This window comes from Anoplopoma fimbria, chromosome 1 (assembly GCF_027596085.1).
Source record: "Anoplopoma fimbria isolate UVic2021 breed Golden Eagle Sablefish chromosome 1, Afim_UVic_2022, whole genome shotgun sequence".
NCBI classification, from domain to species: Eukaryota; Metazoa; Chordata; class Actinopteri; order Perciformes; family Anoplopomatidae; genus Anoplopoma; species Anoplopoma fimbria.
This window is the reverse complement of record NC_072449.1, coordinates 24,725,219-24,739,256: the sequence shown is the minus strand read 5'-3', so window position 1 is coordinate 24,739,256 and position 14,038 is coordinate 24,725,219. Positions and strand designations below refer to the sequence as shown.

At 40.5% G+C, this 14,038-nt stretch overlaps 2 protein-coding genes across 2 annotated transcripts; one reads left to right on the top strand and one right to left on the bottom strand.

Moving 5' to 3' along the window:
• Window positions 1–435: 435 nt before the first annotated feature.
• hdac12 (histone deacetylase 12) lies at window positions 436–3,125 on the top strand. The gene is made up of 8 exons (XM_054603221.1): window positions 436–631; window positions 719–862; window positions 1,385–1,544; window positions 1,635–1,831; window positions 1,948–2,098; window positions 2,337–2,453; window positions 2,536–2,678; window positions 2,794–3,125. The coding sequence occupies exons 1-8, from the start codon at window positions 494–496 to the stop codon at window positions 2,815–2,817; spliced, it is 1,074 nt and encodes a 357-aa protein (XP_054459196.1). The 5' UTR covers window positions 436–493; the 3' UTR covers window positions 2,818–3,125.
• Window positions 3,126–3,356: 231 nt separating this feature from the next.
• trmt9b (tRNA methyltransferase 9B) lies at window positions 3,357–10,132 on the bottom strand. Its single transcript, XM_054602167.1, has 4 exons — window positions 9,949–10,132; window positions 6,145–6,344; window positions 5,839–6,012; window positions 3,357–5,359 (listed from the first exon to the last, which is right to left on the bottom strand). The coding sequence occupies exons 2-4, from the start codon at window positions 6,299–6,301 to the stop codon at window positions 4,404–4,406; spliced, it is 1,287 nt and encodes a 428-aa protein (XP_054458142.1). The 5' UTR covers window positions 6,302–6,344; window positions 9,949–10,132; the 3' UTR covers window positions 3,357–4,403.
• Window positions 10,133–14,038: the final 3,906 nt, after the last annotated feature.

The window sequence follows — 14,038 nt, the reverse complement described above, 5'->3', positions numbered from 1 at the left end:
AAAATGGGTATGCATGTTAAAAGTGTAATAATTAAAAAAAAGTACACAGTAAAAATACTTCATAGTATTTGTGCAAACAGTCCAAGAAGTACTTTAATGCATCACTTGCCTGTACCTTTACACTTTGAATATATATATATATATTTTACCTTTGCTGTATTTGATTACCCTTCAAAGCACATTGTATTTCTCTGGTGTGTGAAATATGACATATAAAGTTGCCTTGCCTTTTCAGGGAGATGAAAGCCGGAAATATCTGAGTCTGATTTGTTCACTTTCACATTCACCGTCATGTTGTCCATCTGCAGCATTCACTCCTCACCGGTAGATGGGGATGATCCACCGTGTCTACACCACACTGTGTGTTGTTTCCACTCCCTCACAGCAGATGGCGGGAGAGAGCACAAACACATTTAAACATCCGTCAACAAACAAGTCGCCTGCAGCACGTTGACTGTCCCGTTTCGTAACATCAAACTGCATAACATTTATCATGTCCCTGTTTAGTGGATTAACGTCGGTGAGAGACATGACCCGCATCACACTTGTTTTTTCTACGAGACCTCGCATAAAAGTCGGACGGCTGGTCGGTGCAGCTTTGACCTCCTGCAGATGTTTCCACACTGAACGTGTAAGAAGTCCATAATGCATTAATTATGTAACAAACGCAGTGCCTTGTAGTCACTCTGGCCTTACAGTGAGCCTCTTCACCCTGCAGGTCAGACATGAATCGAGCGCACTTCCGATAGTTCATCACAGTAAGTACGTGTGTGACCTCCCACCCAACCACAGGTTTCCTATGGGCAAGTTCCCCCGGGTTCTGCAGCATTTAATCAAAGATCAAGTCATTACAGAGAAACAGGTGAGCGAGTCATATGACAATAAAAACACTGTGCAATAATAGTTAAAATAGTTTTTTTTTCTGTCTGTAAATATTATATTTCAGTTATTGTGTTTTTCTACTGTTTTTATTGCTTATTTATAATACTTGTTTTTTATTTTTATTTTTCATTTTTTATTTTTTATTTTTATCTTGTCTTTCTTTACTATGTCTCTTGTGTGCACTTTAACTCTATGCTGTTGTAAGCCTGCAAATTTCCCCGCTGCGGGACTAATAAAGGATTATCTTATCTTATCTTATCTTATCTAGTCATTCATATTGTGATTCTTACTATCGTTATTTAGTGCAGAAATATCACCAAATATAACTGATTAGTCAACAGATTGACAATCATTTTGACAAAACATTTAAAGATGTTACCCTGGGTCCTTTTAATATTTTAATTTGTAGCAATTAAAAAATACTGATGGATTGATTAGTTAAAATCACTGTTACCATTAATCACTTGTTTCCTGCTAATGAATATTTCCTTCTTCACAGTAGGTGTGGGTCCCGGAAATTGCCTCTAAAGATTTACTCAGCTGTGTGCACACCGAGGAATACCTTAACAACTTCATAAGTGGGAAAATAAATGAGCAAGAACAAAGGAGGACAGGTTTCCCCTGGAGTGAAGGTATAGTGAGGCGCTGTCGATATGAAACAGGTGAGAAGAACATCCCTCGACAATCTAGCAGCCTAATGGGCCCCGGAGAAAAGATCACACGTGACATGTCCCCTTCTCTGCTGTTGACAGGTGGGACAGTTCTAGCTGCTGAAGCCGCTCTGCAGAGGGGTCTGGCCTGCAGCACAGCAGGAGGAACCCATCATGCGTTCCCAAGCTTTGGTTCAGGGTTTTGTCTCCTCAATGACTTGGCAGTGGCGGCCAAATACCTGATGGGCGGCTCCTCGCCCAAAAGGAAGGTTCTGATTGTGGATCTAGATGTGCATCAGGTAGTGTTAACTTGTCTCTGCTGCTTTGAATGTACTGCCAATATGTCATTCTTTGTTCCTATGAGAAGCTCAGCTTGCAGTCAGTGGTAAACTTTTGTATCACTTACATCCAACAGGGCGACGGCACTGCTTTCATTTTTAAAGAGGAGCCGTGTGTGTTTACATTTTCTGTGCATTGTGGGAAAAACTTCCCCCTCCGTAAACAACAAAGTGACCTAGATGTCAGCGTGGAGGATGGGCTGGAAGACGAGGAGTACCTCTCCATGGGCAAGTTCACACAGGCCGTAATAATAATGATAATGTTAATCGTTATAATATGTGTTCAAAGTTAAGATCCATCCAAAGTTAAGATCCAGTGTTACTGTGTTCAAAGTTCTAAGTTGACATTTGGTTCTATTTTCTCTTAGCTGCTTTAAAAAGAGGCTTAAGATGAACAAGCTAACTGAAATGCTGAATGTAGAGTTTGTTTCCATGAACTTACTTACATGTCTGATGTTCTCTGCAGTGGAGGCCCACCTCCCCTGGCTGCTGGAGACCTTCCGTCCAGACCTGGTCCTGTATGATGCAGGTGTTGACCCTCATTGGGAGGATGAACTCGGGCGGCTCCGTCTGACTGACCAAGGTGACTGCTAGCTTTGACACCCGAGTATCTCGAACCACAAGTCATTTCTAGACGATTTTGAATGACCGTGCATATCTCCTAGGGCTGTATCAGAGAGATCTGTACGTGATGAAGACTGTGCTGAGCAGAGGTGTTCCTCTCGCTGCCGTTATCGGAGGAGGATACTCGAGGGACATCGACAAACTGGCCGCCAGACACTCCATCGTTCACAGAGCAGCAACTCAGGTACAGATGTTAGATGAGGCTTTTACATAAAAAAAAAAAAAGTGTTTACTTTAAAAGTAAAAACATGTCAGCAGTTTCAGTGACCAATAATGCATTATTGTTCTTCATATTTCAGGTGTGGAGGGAGCGTGGAATGTAAAGCCTTTATGCCCTCAATCAAAAGGGACCCTCAGAGCCGAACCGGTACTCGATCTTCAGGAGCCAGCAATTAGATTTTGGAATTTTTAAAAAAAATCTGATAATGCCACATTATATGAATCAATACTTGTTTTATATACTGTATATTTATCTATTCTGTACATGCAGCAGCTTTACATTTTAGTAAAGAGTTATGAAAAAGACATTGGAGACAATTCATTCCTAACTAAGACTAAGATTCTACTATGTGTTCCATGTGTTCAGAGTATCTGAGCTCTACTCAGGATATTTCAATTTGGGAAGTCACTCTTCATCTGAGTCATCAGCTGATGAGTCTGATTTAACTTGCAAGGTAGTTCTCCAATACCTGTCATAAAGATACTGTATCAGTACTTACTATAGTAGCAAATGTCTGTATAACTGTCTGCTAAATGACTGTAATGTAATGTAATGTAATGTGGTTTTGACAAATTGAAGATCTTCCAAATGATTAGAGGTTTCATTCATGACAGTAAATGCAGCACTCATGAAACGAAAATATTTATTAAGGAAAAACAAATTCAAACTCAAATGTATTTACAGGTCACATAAGACATTAAGGTACCAGTGTCACTTCAGAACAAACACAGTTGGTCCACACATACTGTACTGATAAGGATATGCGTCGCCCTTGGCACATAGGTTTCAGATTTGACAATTTTTTAATGTCATCCACCGACATCAAGCAGCGACATATTTGTGGTACAGTGCAATGTTTATTCACAGGATATGAGGCAGTGTATTAGTTACTTTAACACAAGACTGTACAACTACTACAAACATCGAGCACACACACACATTGGCAGCATGTTCTTTGAAACGCTTGGACATTAAAATGCCGATGCACAAATGATTAGGAAGATATTCTGCAAAACTTTGAGCTCCTCTTATGATAGTGTTATGAGAAATGACAGCTCACAGAGTCCAACCAAGAAGTCCATAAAAGATACTTAAGCTAATATTCAAGAGTCAAGGAACATGTAAAACAGGCAGACGCAATGAATAAAGTATGAATTTTTCACTGTAAACAACGCATTAAAACATCTAAGAGAAGGTGGAAGAGTGTACTGTATTCCCACAAATTCCTCTCAGGCTGATATTAAAAGTCTAGAGAGAAAAACAGTGCATTTCTTAAAATCTCTAGTGCAGAAATGATCTTTTAAAAGAGTTCAAATCATCAGCGGCTCTGGAGCTCGCTGTGGTTTGGTAATAAAAAGTAATTCTTGGTACTAAAAGAGAACACACTCTGGACATGTGGATACCGCTTGTTGGTTTCATGTATTGACATAGTAATAAATACTTTAAAAATGTGGTAAAGTATACAGTGATAGCCATTGTTGAACTCCTGCAAAACCAAGAGGCTATATTACTACCAGAAACGATTAAGTTACACTAACAGTTATGTAGAGAATTGCAGCAAAAGAGTATGTTAGTGTACTTTCAACAATGGCTATGTTTGTGTATTCACTTTTCAGTCACAAGAATGGCATAACCATCAAATGTGTGATTCAGTGCTAAAACTTGAGGCAGAATTCAAACAAGTTAAAATCATATTTTCCATAACTGAACTTTCTCTGCCACCACACACCAGTTAGCGTGATCAAAGTAGGTTTGTTTGACATGAAGCTCTTCGACATGATTCTCTATCAGCTCTGCCAGTTCTCCCTCCCTGAAGACGTGGTAGTACCTCAGGCAGGAGCCCTCCACCTGCCCCTCGCTCCCCTGAGGACTCATTGTGCTTTCCTGCTGCTCTTTTCCCTGCAGCCCTCCTTCCCTTTCCTCTCCAGACTGCTTCAGGTGCTCCTTCTGGAAAGGTACCAGATCCGGCAGGGCCAGAGAGCCACACTCCCGAGTTAAAGATACTGAGACACTCTGGTTCTCTGTGCCGTTGTTGTTGTTGTTGCATCCAGGATCATTTTGTCCCTTGTGCAGGTCTGTGACGGAGTCGAAGACGTCCTCCTCTGATCCGATCACAGGGGGCGAGAGAAAAAAGCTGGAGACCTGTTTGATGAGGCGTCGCCCTCTCCCACGCTTGCTGGCCTGGTTCCCCTCGTTTTCCCCTGTGGGAGAAGATAAAGTGCTCAGGTCTCTGGAGGATGATCGTGAGATGGCTAAGCTTCCAAAGTCAAACACAGAATCCAAGGACCTGGAGAAGAACCACAGTCTCTGTGTGCTCTGCTGTGGCGTGGCACACGTCAGATCTTCTTCCTCGTCTGCCACGGAGGATGTGCTTCTAACCTTCCTGTGCTTGTCAGCGTTGTCTATGGCTTCACTCACACTCTGAGCTGTGGCCCTCCTCCTGGGTTTGGCGTGCTCGCTGGTGAAGCCGGAGGGCGAGTGCGGGTTGGGGTTCCAGGGAACGAAGATGTCCTGTTTCTCAAACTTACGGCGTTTCTGCTCCATGGCCCACACGTAGATCATGATGCGTCCACCCACCTGCAAGGTGCGAGCCATCTCCTTTATTGCTCGGATACGACGTTCTTTGGTGGACAAATGATGGATGACTGTGACAAAATAATTCATTTGTCAGAATTAAGAAGGATGATGAGTAGGCATTTATTTAATTATGACGCTAAGTCACAATCAGCACTTGCAGTAAACAAAATACATTATGTACACTGTGTGTGGCGCACGACATAAATTAATAATGTGGGCGTCTGCTGCTCCTAATTGCACTCTTTTGTTGGAGGACACATGAATTATTTCACACTGTTGGCTAGGCAACACAAGCCTGCGGTAAACTGATGTTTATCATTGTTATGAGTTCATTTAATTTGAGGCAAATGGCAGCTACAGCAGTTGGGCCTCATGCATATGATGGTAAGGATTTGTTACCGAATGGGAGAAATCAACAACATGGAAACCTCCTTTCAACTGTGTGTGTTTGTTTGTTTGTTTGTGTTTGTGTTTGTGTGTGTGTGTGTGTGTGTGTGTGTGTGTGTGTGTGTGTGTGTGTGTGTGTGTGTGTGTGTGTGTCCGTTACCTGCAATGGATAGCACAGCGTCGAAGCAGCCGTCTCTGTAAGGCAAATGCAGCCCGTCGCACATCTGGACCTCGTGTCCTTGGCTCCAGGCAAAGTCCACCAAGGGGCGACAAACATCGCACCCCAGCTTGAACACCTCCTTGTTGATGTGGAGGTACTTGCCATTGCCACAACCTGCCAAGGACACGACAGCCAGCTTCAACACTAGTGACTGATTAAGAATGAAGTGGTCTGACCAGTTTTTTCCATAAAAAAACAAAAGAGAAACAAACAATGTATTAATGACCAGCTGGAGGGAACACTCACCAATGTCAGCCACGATGCTCCCTGGCTGCAGGTCCAGAAGGAACTGTTGGACCTTCGGCCAGGCTTTGTAGCGGCTGTCGTTGAAATACGGAGCAATCTTGTCATAGACACTGTGCACATGGTCTCTCTCCAGCTGACTGGCAGCCTCCTCCATCATGCCCGTCCAGGCTGCCTCATGCAGCGGCCTCACAGTATCATGCCTGCAGAGACAAACACATCTAACTGCTTGTTGCTAAATGATAAATCCATCAAATGTTCCCTCTTTCCGTTAGGATATTAAAATATAGCAATGTGGACCCCCTGAAGAGAGCAGCACAGCGGTGTTCCGCTAAAATGCTTGTTAATGTGGTTGTCAAGGTCAGTTGGAAACCTTAATCAGGAGAGACACACTCAAACAGGCAGTGGAGGTAATTCAACACCAAACCCTCCACTCTGTACTTGAAGTACCTGCTGCGTTCATGATCAGTCACTCTTTGCACATCCAGCATGCAGTCCTCCGGAAGGACAGAGTGATGCTAAGCACTATGAATAAAAAGTCATGTTTAATCTGTCATCAATCGTCTGTAACTGAGAAAAATCAGAGCAGGGGGATCATTAATAAACTAACAAGGTAACAGCGAGGCGGCAGTCCCCATCTCACAGAGCAATCAGCAGGTCCATTTACACAGCAGCCATGTCAAATTGTTTTTTGCCGTAACGCAGAAGCAAAAGGTCAACTCATAAATCAGTTTTGCTGGCAACAAGGTGCAAAACAAACAAGATCAATGATGTTTGAGTGAAAGTTCCCTTCCCAAGAGTTTCATTAGCCATGTTTTACACTCTGCAAGATGGTTTTATAAATTATAGTATTTCATTCAGTGTCACAAGCAATGGAAGATTTCAACGTCAGCTCACATTCTAATTGACTTTAACCTACGCTGACCCTCATTGATTGTGAGGAGGACTTTCGATTTCCCAGGGAATTCAAAACTAATATATATATTTATGGGGATGGATTTTCAGTCTTATTACATTATTTTCCATCATCTGACAGTACTGCATAAATGAATATAGCTAAACTCGTTACAGCTTTTGTTGAGGTTGTCAAATAACAGAGATGTTTCTTTTCATTTCATACAACATTTATCCTACTTTTATGTTCATTTTAAAGTTTATTCAAAATTGAGGATTAGTGAGGAATTGAATTCTAATAATAAGTGAGAAAATATTAGATAGTCGAGCCAAAAGCAGAGAGACCAGTTAGAGAAAATCATCCATAACATCTGTAAAATCGTGTTAATGAGGATTTTAATGTTAAACTTTCAGATATGCATCATAGAATTTCAGAAGTGATTTGGGGATAATGGAATTGTGATGTTTGTATTATGTCTGCTTTTCATAGTTCCCACTGCAGTCTTCTCAGTTTATTAGGATGCGGCCCACAGCTCCTGCAGTGCTGCTGCGGCTCCCCTCAAGCACGGTAATGCACAAAGAGTTTTTCTTACGTTATTATCCAAAGAATAACATTGTTGATTTAGGTAAAAGAGATCTCAACATGGAGGCTTCTCATTTACATAAAAGGGTTTCCAAAGCCAAAGAATTTAATCGAACCGTAATAATCTCAATTTTCAGATTAGCCTTTTCACCAAAACTTCATCACATGCTTTGCAGCATGGCATCATTTGGTTCAGATAGGTCAGAATATATATTAATCACAGATAATTGACTCCTCAAACCTCACAGTATTTCAATCCCTCTTCAAAAATATTGAATCAATAGGTTTATTTCAAAATGTGGGCTGCAATAAATATTTTGCTTTCATTATCTTTCGTAGACTGCATATCTTCAACTTTGCTCCTGAAGAAGTTCATGAGGTCTGCAATTGATGAGGAAAATACAATTTTATATGTGGTAATAGCTATGAAAGTTTTATTTCTAACAACTGATTAAGACCAGAGGAGAAGTAAGGCATCTGTCTATGGCTACATTCAACATCTGATTCATACAATCACTGATACTAAGCAACACATAATATGTGTAAAATATTTAATTGCGATCCACTTCATCTACAGTGTGAAAATCGCTTTTATTGGTTTTAGTGTTCTATTAGATAGCACCAAATGTAGACATTTAGACTGCCCTTCCAGTCCACATCTACCTCTGTTTTACGCACGTCTGCCAGTTAAATTCCCAACAACAAATCTAAAACAGATGCAACCTAATGAACCATGTAAAGCCACAGTGCACTTTGCTGATAAGGTTATCCAGAAGGAAAGCTATTAGACATTGTGCCCCCCCCCACCTCTCTTAAAAGACATTAGACTATTACGTCCTTGTCCTTGAATGTAATATTGCCTGGTGACCCCTTGTGTGCACCGCTATACACAATGAATATTACTGGCAACATTAACGGCAGGATATAAGTAACAAAGGCCAGCCTGTGCTACATGAAAATAATATTTTTTCTCTATAAAAAGCCAGATCCGTACCCTCACAGTGCATTATTACCAGGCTTGATTGTGAACTCCTCCATTGGTAAATACAGTGTGTGCAGCATCCCCTTTCCTTCACTCAGACCTATTTCTAGACCGCCATCATCTGTATCCTCCCAGTCAAGTGGAAGGAAAACATCTCTTATGTAACGTTGTAAACCTGGCCTCCTTCAGTGTTGTCAGCGTTCAATTTCGCCAGAGTCCCCCCCCTCCACCACCACCACCACCACCACCACCACCACGTCTGCTCAGTAAACTGTGACCGTCCTCGGCTGACATTATGTAACTGGCAGCCGGGGAGGCTCAGATCACTGCCTCTGACTGAGAATGGGAACTAAAATTAAATCAAAAGGACAGAGGTTACTTCTGGCACACAGATTTGTCCGAGGTAGTACTTAATACTTTTAGCCTTTGTTTTTTGAATTTTGCATCCCTGAGTAATCTCCATACATCAAAAAGAGTTATATAAGAAAATCACATTTTTTTCACAACACATTCAGAGTATAGCTGACAATATGAGCAGCGTGCTTGTCATTAAAGTTGTACAGATCTGAACACACCTAACTTTAGACAAAATGTTCCTGGATAACTGAGCCCTCAGGTCAAACCTCAGCAGAACTTTGATGAGATTAGTGGTGCTATCATGAACAGACAGGGCTGCACAGTCATGCTGCCAGCTGAACCCAACCGCTGCATGAAGAGGAAGCACAGAGAACAGGTTTACCCATCAAGTGTGCCAGCAGTTAATGACTCGACAACGACACATGTGGTGAAAGGTAGGCTGCTAAACTTAGACTCCCTTCACTGCTGGAAGTACAGATGTTCTTACAATGCAATGTGTAGGACCGATAAACAGTAATATACATTATATGTAGATATATATATATATATATATATATATATATATATATATATATAATATGCAGACAATATTGAGTTAGGGCATTCATAGTCTATAGAGAGCATATACACTGGACAGTGTAACTTAATAAACTTACTTAATAAAATAAAAATCATTATTTTTCTATGTCAATTGTATGTTCTTTGAAACCTATTCCAAAGAACAGCCAAATATATAATGATTTTAAATTGGATATTAGACATGCCCTTCATACGGACTAGCGTACTACTTTATGTCCCATCAAAGTTATTTAAAATAATTAATTCAAATCTAGATTTAAAAAAAAAAAAAAAAGATACACCCAAGGTCGTATTTTATACATTAACCAATCAAATTGCAGCTCCCATCCTGCAATTAACGCAGCAATCGTGTAAATATGTGCACATCCTCTGCTGCGTCCTTATGATCCACCAACGATGCAAAGACTCTCACCGTTCAACGTGTAGCCCGAACCTCCCACAATGATCCGCCTCTAGACTCGGGTCGCTGGAGGAAAACTTCCCTCTCTGGTCTAAATGATTGATCTGCCATAAGGATCAGAAGCAGGCGCTCGACACGGCGGTACCGAGCACATCACCGACGGGGTCGTGAGGACCGGAGTGAAGGAGCCACCTGCCGTGTGTAGCCGCCAGCAGCGTACCGTCCGCTGGACGGGATTAAATCCATAGCCTGTGGAGCCACACACCTGTCAAGGTAGAAAGGAATGACAGCACGACTTCCGGTGAGATCATTCAAAATGAAAGCCTCATCGGTGAGAGAGACGCCTGAAACAATTGATGACAAAGAAGCCTAAACATTTAGTGCTGAGCCCAACATTGTGGAGCCAAACTTCACCCTCTACCATAAACAAAGTTATTTTTGTTTGTATGTAAAATAAAAAATGACATACCTTTTATATAAATAGATTTTCACTCAAAGCAGGAATTCCTTGAGCCTTCCTCGTAGCACTTATTGCATTCGTATTAGTTTGTTGCATTTACTGTATTCGTATCAGTTCGCTGCACTTATTGAATTCGTAGTCGTTTACTGCACTTATCCTATTCGTAGTGGTTTGTAGCACTTGTTATATTCGTATTAGTCTTGCCCAAGATGTGTCCTTGGGCAAGACACTTAACTCCAAGTTGCTCCCGAAGGCTTGCCATCGGTGTGGACTGGATGATGAATGTTAGTTAGAGTCTGATGGTGGCACCTTGATGGTAGCCTGTCATCAGTGTGTGAATGGGTGAATGATATGTAACATACTACTGACTGTAAGTCGCTTTGGATAAAAGCGTCTGCTAAATGACTGTAATGTAAAATGTAATGTAAATGTAGTCTGTTGCAATTATTGTTTTCGTAGTAATCTGCCTCTGCACTATACTTTTGCTCTGGTTTATGCTTTAAGATGCTTGTTTAAGAAAGGAGATGCACTTATGACTTCTGGTGACTAGTAGTTCTCTTGAATACCTATGTTGAATACACTTATTGTAAGTCGCTTTGGATAAAAGCGTCTGCTAAATGACTGTAATGTAATGTAATGTAATGTAATGTAATTCATGGAATCATTGCAATAGCCTTCATTTGTCAATGGATATCTTATGAGATATAGGCAAAGCCAATGTTAGATGATTAAGATCATTCAGTATATTGATAGGAAGAACACAGGCCTATCACCTTCCCAAATTATAGTGAATACGATGAAGACAATTCACAGACATGCTTGAAGGATGCCTCTAAATGCAATGACGGACTGCAGTGTGCAAGATTATAATAAAAGTACATGGAGACCCCAGTAACTACAAATATAAATCAAAAGCAAAGCTATGCTTATTCCTAGAAGAGATGGCTACTCTGTTTTATAGAAATTAAACAAAAAAGTTTGATTATTTCAGCAAGGCACACTTGTTAATTTTATTTATCTTCAGTCCTGTACAGTATCGACCAAGAAGGTATGTATTTTTATACCGTACACTTTCTACAGAACTTACCATTTTTCCGGTCAAAATGACACAAGTTTATGCTTTTATTTTGAAGAATATAAAACTTAGTGTCCTGTCTTATTGTGGTTTACTTGAGCCAGATTGGTCGGTGGTGTGTAAAAAAGATGACACGCTGTGCGTTAGCACAACAAGGTTGTCATTGGCTGTCAAGGTCACGTGACAACCACAATAAATAACGTGCTCTGTCGCCAGAACATCTAGAACATGGCTAGTGTGTATGCATTTAAATGGAAAACCAAAAAACATCATCATTTACAAATAAGGCTTTTTTTTTGTTCTCATGAGAAACTTAATGTTATGCTTCATTCCCTCTCAGACTCAATGTCTTTTAAATCCCTGTTTGCAAATATAAGGGCTGCCCCAGGAGGAAACCAAGAGTTACTTCATCTAATGAGTTTATTAAATGGCTGACAATAATACATTGTATGTAACTGGACAGTATAGCTCACTTGGCGGCAAATAGATCTGCTAAACTCTTGAGAACTATGACCTGAGTTTTTTGAAAAACTAAATAATGTATTGTTTGAAGCCATGCAGAGTTTCTTCCTCTCTTTGGCACCCAGCATAAACAATATAGTGAGATACAATGTCCTTCAGTGAATTGATCTTGGAAAGACATTAATATGAAATGGAAGTCATAACTGCCGTAATAATAAAATATAAACTATGGATAGCATATTGCATTGGTGGGGTGGTAATAAGCACACATTAGAATGTCATATCCAGTTTTTGATTACCTCTGCCTCCCATGTGTGTCAGCGCTGATTTCATCTGCCCTTTTCTGTCTCTAAGATGGATAATGGCAGTGACTTAATTGCGGCTCATCACTGCCATTCAGGGAGCACAAAGCGCTCGTCACCTCTCCCTCACATCATCACCATTCAGAGCACACATGCTCTTTATACGGCTGCTGGCTGCCTCACATTGCAATTACACATATTGGCACCTGGGAAGTGCACATCCCACACTGTGGCCAATGAACAGGGTGAGATGTTGAGCACACACGTGTCCCTCCAGGTGAGGTTTAGAGGCTCATAAACAACAGTGACTTTGCAAGCCTCCACCTCCACAGTGCTGCCGTTACTATTCGCATCTGTTTAATCTATTAAATCATGGATTCACATAGTAGGCAGGCACATTGTTTATGTTTCAAGCACTCTACCAGCCCCCAGCATGATTATTGGTGGTTTAATACAGCTGCAAATGTTAGTCAGAGGCATAAATTATCTCACAGGTTGAGAAAAACCCAGAGTCTCTCTGGCTGAGCAAACTAAAGCACAGTGATAATGCAAGATATAAGACAGGAGGAACAGCCAAAAGCAAAGCCATATTGTCATTTTATTGATTTAAGCAATTTATATTTATTCCTGTTTATGTATGTTTATGTTTCTATAGCTAATCCAAGCAAAACCTCCAAAACACAAGCACACAAAAATATAGGTCAAAAGGTCCTAAGGCTTATGAATTTTGACCAATGTTTCTTCAGATGTCATTTTTGTGTACTGATTTAAATGCTCAGAGAACAGGGACAGCAGAAAGCTCGTCCACAGATTAAAATGCATGACTTTTCCTGTGTCTGACATCCTGTTGTAAAAGAATAGCAGGATATTATGTCGTTGTTGCACAAATAACAAATCACGGTCTGCCTAACCTCTCTTTTATGGTATTGTTATCAAAGTTGAAGTAGAAATCTCAATACCTACCAATAGAGCACTATGTTTTCCTTTGTGAAGTTACACACTGACCACCTGCTTTAGGAGCTCTGTGTTAACTACAAGCTTGTCTGTCTTAGTTCAAACTGTTTTAAAAAATAAGAACAATCATGTTTTTTTTCTATGGAAACGGGCAGCTCATGTCACCCCTGTCCGTACCGGGATTTATCAAGAGGTCAAGACTTTTCCTTTAAAGATATACAAGTCGGCTAACACCCTTCTGCTTGGTTATTTATTTATTGATGGGTCTTTGTTATTGACTTACTGTTGGACCTCCTTTATTGCCTCAGACTGGAAAAGAGATCCATCAGCACCACACAAAGGCTCAAACTGCTAACTAACGTTGGCGAAAGGGAGGCATTGCAATCCACATGATGGACAGTAAACCCATTTGAAAGTTCTTTTAAACTGCCTCCACATTGATTCTCTTACACAGGGTCATCGCTATCTCAGGGAGATCTATCTAAACAGCTTAGCCTTTATATCTACTAAAGGTCATGGATTTGGTACCACATATTATTAACCAAAAGCTCATCAGCGTTTATTTGTTAGATTAAATAATAATTTGGAAATACCACTCTTGTGTCTGTTTTCTTTCATCATCATTGCATCTCTCCGTTTATAATTCACCATGCATAGTTTTTTGCAATATGCGCATTAAAACCATGAACACACTTTTTTGATTTCCCTTTCAAGATTGTAATCAATTACAAAAAAGCCCCCTTTCTTGGTTTTAAATATCATCAATTCAGTAGTTTTGTACCTCCTTTCTGGTACCTGTTGCAGATTCAATTACTCTAATCCCAAATCCTGTATGCCCTTTTGTTTTTC

Coding starts and splice junctions, on each gene's coding strand:
- trmt9b (XM_054602167.1), bottom strand. CDS start 6,301: ATGATGGAGGAGGCTGCCAGTCAGCTGGAGAGAGACCATGTGCACAGT. Junction 6,013..6,144: donor GAGCATCGTGGCTGACATTG/GTGAGTGTTCCC, acceptor TGTCCTTGGCAG/GTTGTGGCAATGGCAAGTAC. Junction 5,360..5,838: donor CGCTGTGCTATCCATTGCAG/GTAACGGACACA, acceptor ATTTTGTCACAG/TCATCCATCATTTGTCCACC.
- hdac12 (XM_054603221.1), top strand. CDS start 494: ATGTCCCTGTTTAGTGGATTAACGTCGGTGAGAGACATGACCCGCATC. Junction 632..718: donor GATGTTTCCACACTGAACGT/GTAAGAAGTCCA, acceptor TTCACCCTGCAG/GTCAGACATGAATCGAGCGC. Junction 863..1,384: donor AAGTCATTACAGAGAAACAG/GTGAGCGAGTCA, acceptor TCTTCACAGTAG/GTGTGGGTCCCGGAAATTGC.